Source organism: Zootoca vivipara, chromosome 4, assembly GCF_965207765.1.
Source record: "Zootoca vivipara chromosome 4, rZooViv2.hap1.1, whole genome shotgun sequence".
Classification (NCBI taxonomy): Eukaryota; Metazoa; Chordata; class Lepidosauria; order Squamata; family Lacertidae; genus Zootoca; species Zootoca vivipara.
Window position 1 is genome coordinate 92,304,314 of NC_142587.1, and position 22,660 is coordinate 92,326,973.

The 22,660-nt window shown below is 45.4% G+C and overlaps 1 protein-coding gene across 10 annotated transcripts in view; it reads left to right on the forward strand.

The window, feature by feature from the left end:
* DLG2 (discs large MAGUK scaffold protein 2) overlaps nt 1-22,660 on the forward strand; it is an 835,907-nt gene that overhangs the window by 600,375 nt on the left and 212,872 nt on the right. For all 10 annotated transcript variants that reach the window (XM_088668833.1, XM_088668834.1, XM_088668835.1 and 7 more), the window contains one exon: nt 10,852-10,976. In XM_088668833.1, coding sequence (XP_088524959.1) covers nt 10,852-10,976 — 125 coding nt within the window. The remainder of the gene's footprint in view (nt 1-10,851; nt 10,977-22,660) is intronic.

The following is a 22,660-nucleotide window of genomic DNA, read 5'->3' on the forward strand; positions in this document are numbered from 1 at the left end:
AATCAGTTACATTTTCATGAATATATGCTTTTTTGCACACATTGTATTTAAAAAAAAAAACCACAAGCATTTTTAAACACAGCACAGAAGTTGGAGAAGTGCAAATTTTGATTATAGCTGTGTTTTGGTTCCCTATCTCTGTGCTAAGATTTGCTTTTACGGTTGAAGGAGCTGAGTAGGTTTAGCCCAGAAAAGAGGGGACTGAGAGGAGATAGGATAGCCATCTTCAAAGAGCTGAAGGGCTGTCACATGGAAGATGGAGCATGCTTGGTTTCTCCTGCTCTGGATGGTAGGACTCAAACCAATGGCTTCAAGTTAGAAGAAAGGAGATTCTGTATGGGCGTACCCAGGAACAAATCTAGGGGGGGGCAAGCCATGGTCGTCCAGGTTGTGACATTTCAGCACGGAAAAGGCGAATGAAACCAAAATTTTATTATATATAATTATAGCAGTGTTTTATTACGGTAGTTATTACAATTATTTGCTTGAATTCTTTTTAATTAGTATTCTAATTACATGTCTTATACTAATATCATTTTTCTTGGGTTTGAAGAAAATGTTGAGGTTTGTTTGGTGTGGCCTTTTTACGTACCTGGACTAAACAAACCGGCAGTTGTGTGGTATAGTAATGCATATACAGTCCTGCCACCATGTACACTGGTTAAAGCAGACTACTGTGCTACAAATACTCTTTACCGGGAACAAAACTGAATTCAATAACCACATATTTTAAAGATGTAGAAAAATTAAGGAGTACTCTCACCGGCAGAGAGTATGGTAGGGTGCCCCTCTTTCCCTCAGAAAATGTTGAAGATTATGGTGTTAAGCGACCCCCAAGCCACATCTGCTCCTGGTGGTCATCTAGTCCCACCCCCTGTAATGCAAGAACATGCACCTATCCCATATGGGGATTGGGCCTACAAAAATTTGGCTTTATCAGCACTACTATCCTGCCAACCAATAATATGCAGCTTGCCCAAATGGGGATTGAACCTGCATCATAGGGGTTATCAGCACTATTATCCTGTCAACCCAGGAATAGTACCTCAAAGTTTTGATGGGACCCTGGGGGTCATTTAGTCCAACCCCCTCTACCGCAATAACATGCAGCTTTCTCATATGGTGAAAGAGCAATTGCCAAAACAAATCTGATAAAAGGGGCCCGAGGCTATGCACAAAGAGGGGGTAGGGTAGGGTAGGATTAGGGTAATTTAGCTGCTGGCTACAAACTGCCAAGCCCTTAAGCAGCAGTTCAGCCCAACACAGGACTGCACGGCGATCAGGGAAACAAAGAAACTAGGATTAGAGTGATTTAGCTGCTGGCTAGAAAAGGACTTAAAGGGAACTTTTACGATGCAAAAACCAACAGAGGTGACCCAGCAATCCTTCCCTGTCCCAGGGAATGGTCCACACTGAGGATGAACACTGCAACTCCGCTCTCCGCTGCCGGCTGTTTTTTTTTGCTGCGTGGGAGCTTCCCCCCTTTTTTTGCTTCTCTAGGGAGGGGCAGCTGCACCCCCTGCCCCATGCTGAGTACACCCATGAGATTCTGACTAAACATACGGAAAAACTTTCTGACTGTAAGAGCTGTTTGACAGTGGAATGGACTCCCTCAGAAGGTTGTGGATTTTCCTTCCTTGGAGGTTTATAAGCAGAGGTTGGATGGCGATCCATGGATGCTTTAGCTGAGATTCCTGCATGGCTGGGGGTTGAACTAGATGACCCTTTGGGTCCCTTCTAACTCTACAGTTCTTTGATTCTTTGAAGAAACCATTAAGTAATCCTTGGCTGAACCAAGTCACGCAGCATCATTAAAAATAACAAGTGATTCAGGAGCACAAGCAGCTGGTTTGAGAGGGGTAGAGTATTAATTGCAGAAATGCTTGCTCAATTTCTTTATGGATATACACATATGCCAATGCAGAAGAAGCACATCAATAATGCAGCTTTTATTTCCCAAGCTATGTATGGGAAAATCCGTCAATATTAAAAATGACTTCAGTAAACTGTCCCCTGGAAGCCAATGTCTCTCCTATTGATCTAAAAATGCAAAAGTTCAATTAGACTCTGAGAATGAGCATCCTTGGATCTAAGCTCTCAAAGTCATGTAAAAATAAATTCATTTTCAAATTGTGTTAATAGAGCAGGGATGAGAGTCAAGGGATGGAGCAAGTTATGGCTATGATTCAATACGCAGTTAAGCGCCATTGATGATGGAGATTATTCAGCAGTTTGCTGCGGCTATTAAAGTCTCCTTCTCCCCTGAGTTGGTTGCATTGACCGCAATGTAACGTACATAGAGAAATGTTAAGTGTTGTTCGGATCTGAGCCACACAGTTTTGAGATGCAATCAGCATTCAATTTCAGTGCTTGTCTACTTTGATTTTTTTGCTTTCACAGCACCTAAATGCAAACACTTTTAGTCAAAGACCATGGCTGATTTCCTATTGTTGTTGCCAGTGTGGAAGAGACCATCCTCACATTTTCTCACACACATGTAACTCTTCTTAACTGACTGATGTTTTAATGAGGTGGCTTCCATTTGTGAATGAAGGGAAAGGGGTGGAATTCTCCACACAAGAAACACCCACTAAAAATAGCTTTGAGCAGGTGTGTGTGTGTGTGTGTGTGTTCTTCACGGCCACAGGAGGAATGGGACAAAACCTACACTTATAGGCATTTTTGTCAGGTGTTGTAACTAAAGGAGAAATTTGATCCAGTTCACATTTGAAGAGGGGCCATTATAATTTACACAGCCACCCTTCAAAACTTGTCATTTTGGGCTTCCGATTCGTCGCGCTGGTGAAGTTGGACGCAGGGACTTCGTGCTCCGAAGTCCCTGGCTTCGTGGAGGGGGGGGAAGTCCGCAGAGCGAGCGGACTCCCCGAAAAAACACCGGGTAGAGAGTCCCGGTGACATAGTGCCCAGCTGTTTGCTCCGGACGCGAATCCTCTGCTGCCCGAGAGCTCAGTAGAGCAATCGAGAGCCAGCGGAGTGGAGTCGCGGGAGCCATTTTTGGGTTTCATCTTACCTCCTTGAAGTGAAGCTCCGAGTCCTCAGCCTGCAAGCGGCGGATTCTTCCAAGGAAATAAAAGACTTCTTCAAAGTAAGTCAAATCTCCATTCGGATCTTAAAAATTTTAAATTTGAAGATAGGAAGAGATTCTAAAGTAACGGAAGCCGATCTCTTCCAAATGGACAATCAGGAGGCGCATTAAATATTCCCAAGCCGAAAAGGGAAAACTTCTTTCAAGATTGCGGACCCGAGAGAAAGAAAGACTTTTCCAAACCTCCCCAGCCCCCGGTGTCGTTGCCCCTTGAGGTTCAGCAGCAACAAGGGGGAGGACGCTTTGACAGCTGTCAAAAGCTGTCAAATTGTTAAAGGACTAAGAAAGACGATTTTATTCCTGCGAATTGGAAAAATTGATTCAAAAGGTTTTAAAAGGATTTAAGTGGACTGTAAATTTGAAATCTGATGAGGTTAAAGACAAAGGATAAGAACAGCCAAGATGGAGCCGACAACGTGGTAGAGGAATTTTCCAGTACCCTTCTGCCCTTATCTCTGGTCTGCCTGTGGTCAAGTGAACTATGAAAACAAAATTCTCTCGAGCTTTCCAGGAGGCTGTGCTGGGCTATCTACAAACATGGGAAGATATCTACAAGGAAAGGCAATGCTTCAATCCAACAGAAAAGGAGAATGAGGTGCAAGAGCAAGATTTAGAGGACAATTTTGATTATGAGATTGTGTGTGAGGAGCAACAATTTGAGGACAATTTGGAGACTGATTCAGACCATAAAAAATATGTGTTGGATGATGAAAAACAAAGATCAGAACAAAGAGATGAGGCCGACAAGGAGAAGCAAAGTGAAGAGAAGATTGATGGAAGTGAAAATCCTGGAGAGACTGAAATGTTGAATGGTGTTAGTGAAGGGAGGGAAAGGCAGAAAGAGGGAGGAGCAGAGGTCTGGAAGTGGATGTGGGAAAGAATTGGTGTGGGGAAAAAATTTTAGTTTAAGGTACTTTTTTTTTGGTTTATGAACAACGGTGTCGGACTCTTGGCCTGTTAAAGGATATGCTGATCCAATTGGGAGGAGGGACATTGGGGGGGGGAGGAGAGATTTTTATAGTTTAAGGTTAAGAGCTTTCTGGAGGGAGTAAAAAGAATGGCTGAGGAAATATGCCTAGAGGCTTCCGGTTCAGCGCCAGCGCCGATCGGCGGGGTCCCGTCTCGTCTCCGAGACGGCCCGTCTCTGCTAGGAGTGGGGAGGGCAGCGAGAGCGACGCTGCGCCCCTTAGAACCTCGGGAAGGGCGTCCCGGGGGCGAATTTTGCTCGGCAGAGCCCCAATCCGGACTCCCCAACTCTCCGGCAAGCTCTAATAAGAGCTCCGGAGCGAGGAGGGTAGAAGTCGCGGGGGCCATTTTGAGCGGTAACGTTATCCTAGCGGTGAGAAGCTTCAAGGCGGAGAGCGCTGGATTCTTCTGAAAATAAAACGATTGGAAATAAGACTGTAAGTAATCTCACGATTTGGATTATAAAACAATTTGGACCTGGGAGAGAGGGGGGGAAAGAGGAAGCCACCACCCCCCCACGGCAACATAAGAGACAGTAAATAGAAACCCAAAGCCGTAAATAGAAGATCTCAACTTAAAAGGATCCCTCAAAGGCATCAAAGAGAATCTCCCCTAAATGCAGGGTAAAAGGGGAGAGAGACTGTGGTTGTGAGTGCCCTGCAGAAAGAGGTTAAGACCAAGAAAGACCTTTCTTTTCCTCGGGAGCCGGCAGCCCAGACAACCCAGTGAGCTGATCAGGATTTATAAGTCAAATTTTATTTCTATCTTTATTTTTGGACTTTTTGGAAATTCCTTTTTGGTTTATATGCTTTTGAAATGCGAGTTCGAACTTTATTTTTAATAAGACTTGAAGAATGCAGCCAGCTTGTTAAAATGGAGTCGAGAAAATAAACTGTGACCATATTCCACCCCATGTGACAAGTTTTGACCTTGACAGGATTGAACTATGTCAACAAAAAGGTATTCGCCTGAGTTCCAGCGGACTGTTTTGACCTTAATGTGGGAAGTAAGAATAGAACTATGTCAAGAGGAGACACAACAGCAAGAGTTACAGCAACAATTCCAGATGGTGATGGCAGAATATGACTTCTTAGAGGATGAAGCTATTGAAACTGAAGAAGACGAGTGTGAGAATGACAATGATGGGGACTGTGATTTGGAAGGAAAAGATGAAGATGAGGACTGTGATAATATAACACAAAATGAAGCCCACCAGGAAAGAAATGATGATTTTACTCTACAAAAACCCTTCGAGGGGGGCACGATTGGATTTACTGGAACTCCAGAATGCCCACAGGGAAGAGGGAAAAAATAAGCAGAGAAGAGAAGAAGCTCAGGGGTCTTGTATGGAGGCCTGGATGGCAAAAGGCTGTAAACAGGGGGTGGGGTGAAGGGAAAGTGAAGTTGTGATTATAAGGATGGATTACAGGATTATAACTGGACTGCTGACTACAGAACTTGCTGGATTGGGGGGGTGGAGCCGGTAATCGGGGATGTAAGGTTAGATTGGGAATAGTTATAGTTTTAAAAGTGAATTGATTTTGGAAAAAGGTGAAAATATGGAGGCTTATAGAGGGGGTAAAAATTAGGCACGGGAAGAAAAAATGGGAGTTTGATTTTTCAGTGATTGGACATTAGGTGAAAATGATAATAGCTAATTTAAAAGTAGTATAAGGTATAAAGGTGTATTTTATAAAATAAGAAACTGTTGAAGATGATAAAAAAGGGAGGAAAACCGGGGAAGGGGGGAGGGTGGGGAAGCCCACAAAATATGGTTTAACAATTATGAATGGAAGAAAGATTTTTTTTGTTTTGTTTTGTATTGTCTTTTTTCTTTCTTGTCACTTTTTTCTTCTCTTTTTTCTCTTTTCTCTTTTTTATTCTTTTTTTGGTATGACAATAGATGGTTGGATGGATGACCTCCTGCGTACTGTCCTGGTTTACTGGAGCTCCCTGGTGGCAGGGGGGGGGCTTTGGGGGCAGGGGAGGGGGAGGAGGACAGAAATCCAATCACAAAATGGACCATTTCTGACTGTTCACCTACGTGGGATACTTTGGTGGCAGGGGAGGACCCATGGAGGGGGGTGGGAAGAAGGTGGAAAAGGTGTTCATGTATGTAATTTGTAATTTGTAATTTGTAAAATCAATAAAAATTATGGTTTTTTTAAAAAAAGGAAATATGCCTAGAGTTTGCTTTTGAATAATTTTGGTGATCAGGAGGTGTTTGGGTGGAAAACTGCCTGTCTCCCCCTTCTTACTCTTGGTACCCAGTGGCAGGGGGTGCCTTGAGGGGAGAGGGAAGGGTGGAGGGAAACCCAGACACAAAAATGGAACCTTTTGACTGCTGGACTCCTCGGGCTACCCCAGTGGCAGGGGGGGGGGCTCAGAGGGGGACAGCATGAAGAAGGAGGAGGATTGTGTTAATATTATAAGAATAAGATTCTGAATTGGATTAGAAAACCCGCCATAACTATGTAAAGAGGTTGGGAAATCCAGGAGGAGGAGAGTCGTGGAAGCCATTAATATTTTTCCTTTTTCCTTTTTTTTCCTTTCCTTTTCCCCCCCTTTTTATATTTTTGCTTTTTTTCCCCTTTTTTCCTTGTTTTTCTTTTTTCCAGTACAGTGAGGAAATAGCTGGGGGATAAGCCAATCCCCAGAGATCCTCCGCCTTTGTCCTCTCAGTGGCAGGGGGGGGGATGAGGGGGGAGGAAGGAGGGGGGAGGTCAAACCCAGCTTAAAATGGACCCCTTTGTTCCCCAATACCCATTGGTCTCACTGGTGGCAGAGGTGGGCTTGTGGGTGGAGGGAAAATGAAGGGACAGAGTTTATGTTGTATACTTTGTATGTGTTTTCTTTTTCTAAAAATTAATAAAAATTATTTAAAAAAAAAACTTGTCATTTTGTCACGGGGGTCACATTATCCAGCACCAATCCAAAGGAAAGGTGTCGATCACAAATGCAGTCAGCTTTTAGCAATCCTTTCCAATCCTGCTTGTGCCTTCATGACCAATCCTCAGTGATTTTTCTCTCGTTTAGGAAGTAGGCTGAGTAATTGATTGGGGAGAGGGAGTGTGCATTGTAAATGTAAAGCCTTATAAACAGCAACATTGGGCCCTGAACTGCAATCTGTTTGATCAATGGCATTTACTTAGAGGTGGGGAAAGTGCTCCTGCTGTGATGGAATGGAATGATCCCTTTTGCATGTGCCTCACACACAAAAAACGGTCTCCTAGAAGCAAGGATAGAGCACAGAGGAAGGATGTGAGAATTTGTTTGAAACCTTCTGAAATGTGTTATTGTCATGGACTCGTTGGACACAAAAGGAATGGTGGGAGGAACCAGCTGGGAAACCATCAAGGGAAGAAGGATCAGAGCCTGGGGAATAGTGGGGGCAGAGGTGTAGTGGGTGGGGAGGCTGGCAGGCTGTCGTCCCAGGTGCAGTTTTTTTGGGGGGGTACATTCCTCACAACAGCCTGCCATTTCGTGTTGCATCCTTCCCACAGCACACTCTAGCTGCAGGGCACCTTGAGAAGGACGCAATGGCTCACAGTACCTACCCTGCGAGCCCAGCGCTGCTCTCCTCCCTGCCCTGTTGCTTCCTTCTCACCCAGCCTTCCACCTGATGTGTGCACCCTGAATTCCAGCCCCTACTCAAATTTTGGGCTGTTTTCCAGTTTGAGGTTTGGCTCAGTGCCATTTATTTCATCAAGGACCGCAGCGAAGTCTGCCATCACCTTTGTGCTCAAGTCCCCCAATTTATCCAAAGAAGAAAGAAGGCTAAACTTGTGTGTGTGTGATCTAACAATGCCTTTTCGGCGGATGTGTTCAACGGCCGAACAAGCCAGTGCAACAGCTTTGATGGACTCTGGGGCTTGGGTCAAGGTTTCCAAGAGGATTAATTACTAGCAATTTACAGGATCTTGGAGTGCCTGCAAAGGGGTGCTGACCCTTTCCTTTGAAATGTTGCCCCTGGGGGGACAGCGATGGAATAGACTTCACAGTGCTGCTGGCCTGCAGTTCCAGTTAAATTTTAGGAGACGGCAATGATTCATTCTGGAAAAGCTTGCGGCTTGCTTCCCCCCCCCCAATCTGCATCATAACTTGCAAATGAATCATAACCTTGCAATTAAAACAAAAATGATAATGTTGTAATTAAAACAGCCACCATCACATACATGCCAGCAAAATGCTAAAAGAGGACCCTGCTTTCCTTGCTACCTGAATTTTGCCATATAAGGATGAAGAGTGTGCACTTCATGGCTCTGATCATGCCCCCCTCCCCAGATAGGAACCACCTGCAGCTCCTTAGCTTTTGTCCTGAATTAGTTCAGGGGTGGGGGTGGTGTTTAATTAGGGAAAAAACTCCAATTAAACATATGTTAGGGAGGTGGGAGAGGTGGGGGAGAAGATGCTGTATCTCCTCTCTCCTCCCCCCCCCTTGACCGAGAGTGGGGGCAGGAGTTCAGTTCTGCAAAGTGTTCCTTCAAAGGTGCCTCAGGTCAACAGCTGTTGACCAGACACAGCAATTCTGTAGGGTGGAGCATCAGGCAGGAAGGTGAGCCAGGAAGCGTCAGGCTTTTTCCTTCTCTTGAGAAGATGCAGCCAGCAGTTAGGTAGGCCTCAGCTTATTGGTAGATTTTCCTGCCAGATGCTCCACCCTGTGAAAGCCCCAGAATGCTCAGTGACATTCCAGCTGACCCATAGCAATCCATGGCTGTCTCAGCCTGACACCCAAATATCCCTCCTAGTAGGTCAAGTTTCGGCTTGGGACTCAGCAGAATCCATTGCACATCTCTGGTAAGAATGTAATAAGAGCCCTTCTAGAGAAGGCCAAAGGTCCACCTAGTCCATCAGCCTGCAAAAAGGACCAGACTGTAACTTCACTCTCCCCGCTTGTGATTCCAAGACACCACCGTGCTCAGTTCAGAAGCAGGGACAAAACCACCACAAAGAGAAATGCTGCTAACCAGAAGATTGGTGTTTTGAGCCAACCCTGGGATTGTCTGGGGCAGGGGTTCCCAACAAAATTTTCTCGAGGACCCCTCATCGAGCCGCTATTGTGACAAGGACCCCCATTAATTCCTAATCCTAAAATTAAAAAGTGAGAGCCAAATTAAGAGTCTTTTTATATTTTATATTTATACGTTTTTTACAGTTACAACAGAGTACTCCATCAGTATACAGTTAGTTTTAATTTTCAGTTCTTAATGAGATGAGTTAAATCTGTCCTTTGAGTCCATTATTTCTGAAATATTAGGTTCCAGGGAGGAGGGAGGGGAATGGAGAAGACAGGGTACCTGCGCAGTAGCGCACAAATGAAGCCGATGCGCGCAAAGCATCTTGGGGAGGTGAGCGTTAGTAGAATGCGCGTGCTGCCTCTTTGCAAAACAGTAGTGTTTGTAAAGCGCCACCTAACGGCATACAGCAGAACTACTGCCTCTATCTAATTCTAGTTTTGCGCTAGACTCTGCTCATGCAGGAAGCGGCCAAAACAAAAAATCTGTTATCATACGAAATATATTTAATATATTTTTTTATTCTAATAGCATCTTGCGGAGCCCTCTGGCATAGCTCGCGGACCCCTGGGGGTCCGCGGACCACCTGTTGGGAACCACTGGTCTGGGGCAAAATTCATGCATTGTAAGGAGCTGAATTAGATAACCCTTGGGGTCCCTTCCAACTCTGATTATATGATTGGGGGGACTTTGAGCAAGATGTCCTCAATGAGCCCCCATCGATGAATTGTCCCACCCTGGTTGCTCTTTCTCTGAGCCCCAAACACACAGGCACCTAAAGAAAGAGAGGTGCCTAGTGAATGGAGATGAATTCTTAATCATATCAACCACTCATTTGGTTTGAGATGACAGGGAAGTTTGAAGGACCAGCAAGGTGTAGCAGCAGGACCCTTCAGGGACATAGGTGCCCATTTTCCCAACCCTTCAGGGACATAGGTGCCCATTTCCCCAACCCCTGTCACCAACTCCAACTGAAGTCCTCAGCTCAAGCTGAGGTCCCCGTGGAATTCTACCATGTCTCTTCAAGGAGCATTTATTGTAACCAAAGCAATTTAGCAAACAGTTGAGGATTTTTTTCTTCTTTTTTTCCTTTAGGAAGCTTTTGAAAATAGCATTGAAGAGATGCAATTTATCTTAGTAAAGAGAAGGGATGTTTTGCAATGACAAAATAAGCTTGGGTTGTTAAAGTGGCGTGCTTTAAAGGCATCTTCTGCCAAGGCAGCATAGCTCTTTAGCAAATGGGGAGTGAATCGATAACACAGCACTTAAAATTCTGTGGGCAGAGTGCTCTTCCCTCTGAAATTTACTGGTGTTTGGATTGCAAGGCTGAGTGCCGTTTCCCACCACCACCACACGAGCTTTGCTTTTATACAGCCAGGCACTTTGCATCCAATGTTTTAAGTTAACAGTTATATTTGTGTAGCTGAGGCTAAGATTGGCTGGTGCCCATTGGGAGTAGGGCAGAAGCCTAAACAGTAGGTGGAGCCAGAGCCAAAGTCAGGCAGAACTAACTAATTCTTTTTATATATAAAAAGAATTATATATATTAATGTGCAGCACTAAGACTAAGGAGGACAAAGGCAACAGGCTGTGACACCCCCCTGGGTCTGTTGTAAGCAGGAAGGCTTGCAAGTGGAGGTCGGCTCAGGTCAGACTAGAGTTGGTGGTGCAACACCCCACTTGGACCAGCCTTCGGTGGTTGAGAACGATCGTCCTCCTGTAACAGACAATAATTTTCTTTTCTCCCCTTGTTATTTTCTTTAGGGAAATTCTGGCCTGGGTTTCAGCATTGCTGGAGGAACAGACAACCCACACATTGGGGATGATCCTGGGATATTTATTACTAAGATTATACCAGGAGGAGCTGCAGCAGAGGACGGAAGACTCAGGTAAATTTATGCATTTGTTGTCCAAATGGGTGTCCGGTATTTGTCCTGGTGACTGGAAGCGGCCGCCGAGACCACATAACACCGGTCCTGAAAGACCTACATTGGCTCCCAGTACGTTTCCGAGCACAATTCAAAGTGTTGGTGCTGACCTTTAAAGCCCTAAACGGCCTCGGTCCAGTATACCTGAAGGAGCGTCTACACCCCATCGTTCTGCCCGGACACTGAGGTCCAGCGCCGAGGGCCTTCTGGCGGTTCCTCGCTACGAGAAGCCAAGTTACAGGGAACCAGGCAGAGGGCCTTCTCGGTAGTGGCGCCCGCCCTGTGGCATGCCCTCCCACCAGAGGTCAAAGAGAACAACAATTACCAGACCTTTAGAAGGCATCTCAAGCCAGCCCTGTTTAGGGAAGCTTTTAATGTTTGATGGATTTATGTATTTTAATATTTTGTTGGAAGCTGCCCAGAGTGGCTGGGGAAACCCAGCCAGATGGGCGGGGTATAAATAATAAATTATTATTATTATTATTATTATTATTATTATTATTATTATTATTATTATATAAAAAGCCTGGTGCTGTTGTTGCAGGAAGGGAGGTTGAAAAGGCTTGAGCCAGTGAGAAAGTCAACAAATTCTAACTATCCCGCTCTTCCTCCTCCTCCCTGAGTTCTACAAGGGGTAAAAGTAAGGGCTGTTCTGCATGACCCTTGAAAATGTGTTATTTTCCCACATTTGTTTTATGCATTACTTGTGCATTGAAGTGAGGGGCAGATAGGGCTCATCAACCTGGAAAGGTAGCCCTTATAGGAGAAGGAAAACACTCATCCTAAAACTCCTCTGCCTTGTGGGACATCTTTAGAGGAAGAAAGGGCTAAGGAGTAAACCCCAAATAAATCCGAAGTGGAGCCCCTAAGATGGTTGGATGCTGCCCTGTACGCCTCCTTCTGGCAACTCCTGCATCCAAGCTGGGGTCAAATGCATGGCTCTGCTCTCCTTTGGACCACATCAGCGAGGCCAAGAGGGGGGTCTTGTTGTCTGGCCAGCCCAGGACCTCCATGCACACTGCTCAGACTTGCACCCCAGAGAGACCACTTCAATGTTGAAGTGGTCCAGTTTGACTTCACCCCTGGAGGCACACTCCATTGCCTTTTGAGGCAGATGGATGCCAACAACAGAAGCACCCCTGTTTGTTAACCAACCTCACAGGCTGTTGTTAGATCTGATGTCTTGTTGCTCCTATTGAGAACCTTGCCTACACATCCCTTGTCCTCAAGCCCTAGAAATCAATTGACACTACTTTCTGCCACTGCGTCCGATGGAAATAAGGAAAGAACATGCAGCGCCACACCCTGGACTGCTTGTAATTTAAGAAGGCAGCCAGGTGAGGGCTGACTGGGAACAGGTTGAGGACCCAAGCACAGCATCACTCTCTATGAACCATCCAAAACTCAAATTGGCCACCAGATTTTGCTCGAGTTTCTGCTGCTGTAGTTGTTTTACAGCCTCCTGCTGGTTTAACATGCAACTAAAAATCTAGCCTTAAGTTTATTGAATGGAGCCAAAGGTATAGCAAAGAAAAATACATCTAATTCTCTTCCCAACTGTGTAATCTTTGTTCTGCCTGTCTTCTCCCCCCCTCCCCCTTGTTGGGTTTTTCTTTCTTTTTCTTTTTTTTTAAAAAGAAACTGTGCAGCTGAATTGATTGCCAGGGTAAAGCAAGGAGATCAATTTTCCATCATTGCCACCCTTTATAGCGACTCACTCAATCTCTTGTAAGATTGCGAGATTCCTGCTTGACAAAAGCAATCTGTTTGAAAGAAACATATTGTGCAGCAACCGTAAACTTTACGATAGAACCACTCAGTTAATATGACTCAGCCATTTGGAAAAGGAATCTGTGGAGGAGCTAATTGTGGTCACTGGGGGGGGGGGGTTAAGCTGTGTTTGCAACGCATAGGATTTCATAAATCTGGCTGTGATCAATCCTATAAACTAATGCAAACCTCGTCCTCCCAAGCATGGGTCTTAATGTAGCCAATTTGATGCAGTCAATGTACTAGGGGGAGCTATAAGGAGCCTCTGGGAAAGCCCAAAATTTGCCACAGTACAAAAGTCTTAAGAGGGAGAAAACCCTATGTGTAGGAAACCCCCCCCCAAAAAAAACCCCAATCAGGACTGGGCACGCTCATTAGCAATGGAATGTGGACTGAGGGGTCTGGGGAAGAAACCAAGGTGAATGGAAATAAGTATTCTGGAACAGGGGGTGGCTGGCTGGGATCATAGAAAAGAGCTCTGAATGCAACATTTTGTTGCAGACACCACCACCCCCCCCCCCGTAGAATAACTGGTTATAAGTTAGGACCAGATCTTTTTTATTATTGTCTTGAACAGACTTTTTTTATCCTTGACCTGTGACCAGTTTGCATCTTGAAGTCACTTTGAATTGAGAAATAAATATTTTTCTTTCTTTTTGACAGAACTGCATGAAATGTGTCGGCATGCTAGCCACTGCAGAGTGGATAAAGCCTGGCCAATGACATTTGAGAATAAAACAATGAAAGCTGTTGAAAACAACTATTTAAAAATTGGGGTGGACTAAGAGGATTAAACCACACACCAACCTTCTACATATCCAGATAGGCTTGCCTGAACAAAAATGTTTTTAGCAGGTTCCAAAAAGAGTAATGTAGCCACTTAAAGGTAAAGGGACCCCTGACCATTAGGTCCAGTCGTGACCGACTCTGGGGTTGCAGCGCTCATCTCGCATTATTGGCCGAGGGAGCCGGCGTACAGCTTCCAGGTCATGTGGCCAGCATGACAAAGCCGCTTCTGGCGAACCAGAGCAGCACATGGAAACGCCATTTACCTTCCCGCTGTAGCAGTACCTATTTATCTACTTGCACTTTGACATGCTTTCAAACTGCTAGGTTGGCAGGAGCTGGGACCAAGCAACAGGAGCTCACCCCGTCACAGGGATTCGAACCGCCAACCTTCTGATCAGCAAGCCCTAGGCTCTGTGATTTAACCCACAGCGCCACCTGGGTCACTTAGCCAATGTCAATAGGCAGGGAGTTCCTAGTGTAGGTGCTGCCACACTAAAATATCAATTTCTTACAACCGCAGAATGAATATTATGTGACACTTGTAACATCACCAGTTCTGCAGGCTAGGTGCTCACGGGATCAGTTTGGATGCCCTTGTGGGGATTTGGTTGCAGTCTATATATTATTCCAAAATGCTTACCAGCTCAGGTCCGGTAGCTATGCAAATCTCTTGGGTGTGTGTATGTGTTTGCAGACCTCTGGCAATGCTGTTTGCTCAGTGCATAATTTAGCTGCAAGTTAATAAAGAAAGGAGACCTTCACCCTATTAAAAAAACAACATGCTTGTTTTGCAGGCAGCAGTAAATTAGAGCCTCCATTAACAGATTGTGTATGTTGCTTGCTTTATGTTAGGAAGTTTATGAGCTCATTAAGTTAGATCATTTCAGATTTCTGGGCATAATTTTTTTTCTGTTTTTGTTTTCTTTTGCTGCTCAGAAGAGAAATGATCCTGGCACTAACTCAGCAGTGGAAGTGTTTCTGAAGTTCATAAGGGGAATGTTTGGAACGTGTCCAGATTGCTGTGCATGAGCTAGGAACGAAAATAAATCCAAATGCTTCATAAATAGGCACTTGAGGCATCCGTTACACTGGACCAAATGCTGCTTCTTTAATTGCAAGCTGATAACCATAACTGATGGGGACAGAAGCAAAGCGTTCTGCCTTTTCTCTTTGCCCTTGTGCGGCCAAGAACACGGGCTCTTCATTCATTCTCCTCTTGAACCCCTTCCAGTCACATTTCACAGGGAGCACCTATCTGGAGACAGACACTAATGTACTCCTCAGAATACAGGCTGGACCTGGGCAGAAGGGAGCTCAGGGGAGAGAACAAACTTCAATCTATTGAGAACAAACTTCAATCTGCAGGTGGAAGCTTCTCATTGAGGTTCCTCCAGGCCCCAGATTCACTCTGCCAACCCATGCTAGCTACTGGATCTTTCTGGACGGGAAGGAATTCGAGAAGGCTTCATGTTGCTTTTGTATGCTCCAGTATCAAGGCTTGCTAGCCATGACAGAGGCTGTGCTCTGCCTCCAGCAAGCTTCTGAATAGCAGTGGCTGGAAACTGTAGGAGGGGAGAGTACTTGGGTCATGTTGTGGGCTTCCCAGAGGCATCTGGTTGGCCACTGCGAGAACAAAATGGTGGACATTATGGGCCATTGGCCTAATCCAATAGGCTGTTCTTATGTCCTTATGTTCTCACATGTTGCCTCCTTCACTTACTCATACATTCTATGGGTCTGACATTTGGCTCTGCTGCTTGTTAAATGGTCCCCCCCCCAATAATATTTATTAGTTTCCCTAATTTTTAACAAATCAATGCCAAATTACATCATTTAATACATTTCCCAAAAAAAGTTAACTTCCCACTCTTCATACTAGATGTGTCCCTACTTCCCCTCATTGCTGCTTGATATTACATATTTATTTCTAATTTACATTGCATTCCTTATATTCAATCCCCAATTATTGGTTGTTATTTTTAAAAATAAAAATAAATCCCCTTTCCCACTATCCATCAGCTGTTGATTTATCAATTCCTGCTCGTACATTTACATAACGATAACATATTCCCTTAAAGAACAAAAGAGGTTACAGTATATATCTCCTTGCCTGCTTGTTAAATGGTTCCTGACTCACCTCAGAAAGAAGGTTTAAAGTTGCTATTTTCTAAGTTTAAACAGCATTTCTAGCCAATGCAACAAAGTCAACCCTCAACCTCTTCCCTTCGATTTAAGAAGTATTCCTAGGCGCTGTCCTGGCCACCTATCTCAGAATGACTCACTATGAAGAGGGGACCCTCTTGGCCTTTCCTAGAACAAAGTGGGGAGAAGGGGAGAGGCAGAAAGGCTACCACGTCTGCTACCAGATCACATAAATTGATAAAATGAGGAGAGGGTAGCAGTAGTGGGGAAGAGGAAGAGTCAGGTGGCAACTGCGGCTCAAGTGGAGCAATGCTTTATGCTGGGACCCAGGTGGCGCTGTGGTTAAACCACTGAGCCTAGGGCTTGCTGATCAGAAGGTCGGCGGTTCGAATCCCTGGGACGGGGTGAGCTCCCGTTGCTTGGTCCCAGCTCCTGCCAACCTAGCAGTTTGAAAGCATGTCAAAGTGCAAGTAGATAAATAGGTACCGCTACAGCGGGAAGGTAAATGGCGTTTCCATGTGCTGCTCTGGTTCGCCAGAAGCGGCTTTGCCATGCTGGCCACATGACCTGGAAGCTATATGCCGGCTCCCTCGGCCAATAATGCGAGATGAGCGCGCAACCCCAGAGTTGGTCACGACTCGACCTAATGGTCAGGGGTCCCTTTACCTTTACCTTTATCACAGTCTGTTGTTCATGGTCCAGCCTTGACAGCGAATGAAGGACCAGGATGGTTTCAGAGGGCAATGAGAGGTTGCATTCATTATTATTTTCATTTGTATTTTTGTTTTTGTTTTCTTTCTCGGTGTATCAATAAAAAATCAAATAAGAGAGAGAGAGAGAGAGAGAGAGAGAGAGAGAGAGAGAGAGAGTAAGGTTGAAATCAGATCTTGTGTTTCCGGGGTGACTGGTTTAGCTCAGATTAAATTGAGCCAATCTCATTTGAACTGAGGGCAGAAGCTGAATCCATAGCTAGTTCTGAAATATTATTTATCAGCCCAGGAGCTGTATAAGTTAAAAGATGAGTAAAGCCTGAGCCACTGGTGGTGGTGGTTGTTGTTTTTTTCAGTCTACAAAATGTGTTGATTGCTATCTCCCGGGAAATTACTCTGAGTTTTAAGAAGGCTGCAGAATCCGAAACCAGTATTGTGAGGCTTAACCCAGATGATCGTTTCATCAGTGGCTCTGCGCTCTGCTACAGCAATTATGAGGATTAAATAGCCCTGTAATCATTTGGAAGGAGTAGAGCAGGGGGAACTATTAAGGTCTTCGCTGAGTTTTCAGGGAAGAAAATGTCACACATCCAGTCCCATTGCATACAGTGGCTCCAAATGCTGCCATTTCCTCCTTTTGATGCAAAGCTGCTTCTCAAATAGTTCAGACATGAAAACAGGGACCCTAATTCTCATACTCCTCCTGCTATGTGCCCCTGAAGGCTCTGTACCTTTGTGTACTGCATTCGCCGTTTTACTTCGCAAAAGACTGCCCCGTCCCCACCACCACCACCAAGTCAAAAGACAAGTCACAATTTTTCACCCTCTGGTGTGTACATGGTGTCTAGTTTAGCACAGAAGTTCCCAAACTCTACCAACAGTGGCCGACAAGCCTCATTCAGGTCATCTGCAGCGCATCTTTGGTGTGTGGTTGAAGACAGGAGGCAGCACACCAGTCACATCAAATACTCTCATTGATTCTGAATTGCATTTGAACGTCTTCTTTTCTTTCTTACATTGCATTTTATCGTATTGCCATTTGAACTCTGTGGAACTCAAACTGCAGTAGGGGGGGAGCCATACGTAAGAAATAAAAGATGAAATTTTAAAAATCCATTAAAATTGTACAGCATCTTGCACGATACATTGCAATTGCTACAACAGGCAGAGAATCCATACAGTGCTTCTCCAAGACCCTCAGCAATTTTGAGGTGGTCCAGGGCATGGGATTTGGGGACCTACTGGGCTAGCAACAAGATGTTGTGGTGTAGAGAATTGCAGGTACCATTTTCCACCCCCGTTGTCAATAGGGGTGGAAGGATCTGCCAACTTTGGTGTTCCCAGTTATTCATCCCCCCCCCAGTCTTAAGTTCAGTTCTCCACATTTCTGCAGCATTTAGTGAATTCCTGAAGAAAATTTATCAGCATTTTAGCATAGATTTCTCTTAATAAACATATTTTTGTTTGCAGTTTTGACTAACATATCCAATTTTGCAATGAATTTTTCCTCATCTAACACATTTTTGTATGTTGTTTTCAATAATAATAATAATAATAATCCAGCCACTCTGGGCAGCTCCCAATTGAACATTAAAAACACAATACACCATTAAACATTAAAATCTTCCTTAAACAGGACTGCCTTCAGATGTCTTTTAAAAGTAGGATAGTTCCTTATTTCCTTGACATCTGATGGGAGGGCATTCCACAGGGCAGGTGCAATTACCAAGGCCCTCTGCCTGGTTCCCTGTAACCTCACTTCTTGCAGTGAGGGAACTGACAGAAGACCCTTAGAGCTTGGACCCCAGTGTCTGGGCTGAATGATGGGGGTGGAGACGCTCCTTCAGGGATACAGACCGAGGCCATTTAGGCCTTTAAAGGTCAGCACCAACACTTTGAATTGCACTTGGAAACGTACTACTGAGAGCCAATACAGGTCTCTCGGGACCGGCGTTATACGGTCCTGGCGGCGACTCCCAGTCACCAGCCTAGCTGCCACATTCTGAATTAGTTGTAGTTTCCTAGTCATCTTCAAAGGTAGCCCCACATAGAGCGCATTGCTGTAATCCAAGTGAGAGATAACTAGAACATGCACCACTCTGATGAGACGGTCCACGGTCTCAGCCAGCATACCAGATGGAGCTGGTAAACACATTCAGAATCAGGGAGTCCTCCACACCAGCCCGCCTCCTGTCCCCCAAGAACAGTACTTCTGTCCTGTCAGGATTCAACCGCAATCCGTTAGCCACCATCCATCCTTCAACTGCCTCCAGACACTCACACAGGACCTTCACTGCCCTCACTGGTTCCAATTTAAAAGAGAGGTAGAGCTGGGTATCATCATGTGTTCATTTTTATTTTCTTATGTCTCCTTCCCTGGTTCCACAACAAAGAAGCATTGCCCCTCTTCCTAGCACGAGCTATTTTGCTGTTTCCATATTGTTCTTCCTGAAAGTGATTTTTCCCTCCTCCCCCCCCCTTTGCTAGATGTTCCACCCTAATTTAAATCAGTTGGAAGTCCATAAAGACTTCCTTCCTCTGTAGTTTGTAGCAATGTGTGGTCGTCTTCGCCGCTGAGACCCAAAGTGCCCATTCCTCGCAGCACACTGTAATTTGGTGTGTTTTGCTTTGACAAACGTACTAATGAAGGGTGTGGCTTTGTTTTGGTTTTTGGCCTGTTTCAACAAGAGGTTGCAGAGTGAGTTTTCTCGGTTCCCTTCTCCACCTTCTCGAAAGGTGGAGAATCCTCTTGCTTCAGAGTGATTATGTCTCTCCCCAACTTATTTTTTTTTTAAAATAAAAATGGGTGGGATTTTGGCTGGCAGGCTTGTTGTGACTCTTTAATTTGTTAGTGTGCATGTGTGTGTGGTACTAAGAGAGAGCGAGATGAAAGTTGCTTGCAACACTCCTAATTTGGACTAGGCCTTTGGGGAGGTATGTGTTGCAACCGGTTTTCCTGCATCGACACGAACCTGGTCTGAGTAGTTTGCGAGCGACTTTTCTGGGGCTTGGATTAACAGGTGGCAGATACCTAAAGGGGCTCTTTTTCTCCATCTGCGTTCTCTTCTCAAATGAAAAGTGAGGCTGTCCCCCTCCCTCGGTTGTACCTGAAAGGGACCTGTGTTCTGTGCAAGGCTTTGTCGCTGCCCTTGCCCACCTGCTATGCAGAGCAGCATCCTTGAAAACTCCTCTGAGGGATTGGAGTACTTTGCCTTCTCCAGAGCTCAGAGGACAGGGAGCAACTAACTACTTAGACCAGGAAGAAGGAGTAAGTAGAGCCCTCTTTCAAGCCTTTTGGTCTTTTCTCAAATCCGGAAAGACAAAGGGGGGAGGACATTGATTCCTTCCTCTCCTGGCTGCTTGCAAATCGGAAGGAGGGGGCAGGGATCTGCCATCACATCCTGATCCTGCTGACATCTTCCTCTCTGCCTGCCGTTTCTTATTAATTCTTTGCACTTGAACTGCACCTGTGTGTCAATTACTGTGTTCTCCCTCCCTTGGTGTATAGCTTGCTGGTGTCTGCTGAATTTGTCCCCAATGCCGGTTCTTACCAAGCTGTTTCACTGATCCCTACCTGCCTGTTTCCTTCTTTGTGTTTCACTGACACAGATGTGCAAACTGTGAAATTATGGGTGACATCCAGCAAGGTCTGCTCCCTTGCATAATAGAAATCTGCTTGTACGGTGGGACTTTGGGTTTCTCTTCTCCTCCCTACACTCTCCATCTGCTCCAGAGGAGCTCTATAGCCTTGCAAGGAGCAGAATTTTGGCGTTGGGGTTGGGTTCATGAGCTGGGGAAGATAAAGGCATAGGAGGAACTTCCTGACAGTAAGAGCTGTTCGGCAGTGGAATTTGCTACCAAGGAGTGTGGTGGAGTCTCCTTCTTTGGAGGTCTTTAAGCAGAGGCTTGACAGGCATATGTCAAGAATGCTTTGATGGTGTTTCCTGCTCGGCAGGGGGTTGGACTGGATGGCCCTTGTGGTCTCTTTCAACTCTACGATTCTATGATTCTATGGTTGTCCTGCTGCAGTTGTACCATGGTGTTTCTTCTCTCTGTGGTTGTTTCTCCTGTACATGACCTGACTGCCTGTCTCCAGGCACTGCGGTCATCTGCAAGGGGTTCCCACATGGCAGGGTTGATGTTGCCGGCCTTCATACCAAAGAGTGCACTCCTGGATTTAGGGGCACAGCTAAATATGTGAAGCACAGCCTCTTGCAGCTGTGTATCAGGTATTTGTAACAGGGATCTGGGATTTAGCTGGGGCTCCCTGCGGAATGTACACTTGGGGGGGCAACCCTGGGTTTGCCGCGTGTAATGCATGGAAAGGTCCTGTGTCTTTAAAGCAAAGAGGTCTGCTGATATCTGAGACTCGAGAGCCAAACGTAGCTGAGCCTGAACTTCAGCTCTTGAGATGGACAGTGACGATTAGCATTCACTGCACAGTGACAAAATTGCTGTATGGGGCAGCTGTGGTTAGATGGGAAGATTGGGGAGGAGGAAATGAATGTCATACCTCAGCTCTCTTGACACTACCTGCTCCTCTAGCGTTAGTGCATAGCAGATCATGAGTCACTCTGCTGAACTGAAATTCCTTTGTCAATAAAAAAGAAAAATTCTGTCATTTTGCATAGAGTGTAAGTTTTATTAGGGAGGCTCATTATCTTCTGAATGGGAGTGGAAGTACTTTCTCAAAGCTGCCGTTGCTGCTCACTGTGCATCTGCAATATCTGCTGTCTAAGAAGTATTTCTAATCATGCATTGTTCATTCCGGAGAAATGAGCCCTCCATTCCCACCCCACCCCTATCCAACTACAATGAAAAGATTATTCTGCAGTAGTAGTTTCACTAGCAGATTTATTTCCCTGGTGGTGGAACATAGCCCAGTGCTTTGCATGCAGAAGGGCCCAGGTCCAATTATTGGCATCTCCAGCTAGAGCTGGGAGTGTCCCACGAGGGACAGCTCAGTCGATTGAGCACGAGACTCTTAATCTCAGGGTTGTGAGTTCAAGCCCCATGTTGGGTGAAAGATTCCTGAATTTCATGGGGTTGGACTAGATGACTGTTGTGGTCCCTTGTACAAGCCTGTGATTCAATTCTGTGAAGCTCTGGTGAGCCACTGCCAATCAGTGTTGAAGATACGGCGTTAGATAGACCAATAATATGACTCAGTATAAGGTAGCTTCCTATATTGAGGGAGGGGCCATAGCTCAGTGGTAGAGCATCTGCCTTCCATGCAGAAGTCCCAGGTTCAATCCCCAGTAATCTAAAAAAAAAAGTAGTATAAACACTGACAACTGGGAAACACTTGCCTGCGAGTGCTCCAGTTGGAGAACAGCCTTTACCAAAGGTGTCATGGGCTTTGAAGACACTCAGACTCAGGGCGCAAGGGAGAAATGTGCTAGGAGGAAGGCACGCTTAGCAAATCCGCACCATGATCAACTCGCGCCCGGAAACCTATGTCCCAACTGTGGAAGGACATGTGGATCCAGAATTGGCCTCCACAGTCACTTACAGACTCATTGTTAAAACCGTGTTTATGGAAGACAATCTTACTTGGCTACGAGTGATAGAAGAAGAAGAAGAAGAAGAAGAAGAAGAAGAAGAAGAAGAAGAAGAAGAAGAAGAAGAAGAAGAAGAAGAAGAAGAAGAAGAAGAAGAAGAAGAAGAAGAAGAAGAAGAAGAAGAAGAAGAAGAAGAAGAAGAAGAAGAAGAAGAAGAAGAAGCTTCATATATTGAGGGAGGGGCCATAGCTCAGTGGTATCTCAAGGGAGGGCTGGAAATGTTTCCTGTCTTGAAAAACCCTGGAGAGCCACTACCAGGCAGTGTCAAAAATACAGTGGGATGGATCAATGATATGACTCTGTATAAGGCAGCTTCTTATGTTCCTTGTCTGCTCATTATGAACAAGACTATCAATATATGCCAACTGTGCAAGATGGGCTTTTGGGGGGGGGGGGCAACAACATTGGCTTCTCCTACTGACTCACTCCCAAGCAAGACAAGGCACAGGCAAAATGGCTCTTTAAGACCCCACCCCCAAGAGGCAGAAGTGGTGGCCTTCCTTCAACCATCTCAACTGCTCACTACCCTCGTCCTGCATTTTGCCTCCATGGGTGTGCACATCAAGCGCATAAGAAAGGAGAAGCCTTGTTCATCCTGGGAAAGAGGGTGTTAAACAGCCTGAGCCTCAGCCTGGGAGGGAGTGGTTGAAGTGTCTTAACTAGAGCCGAGCTG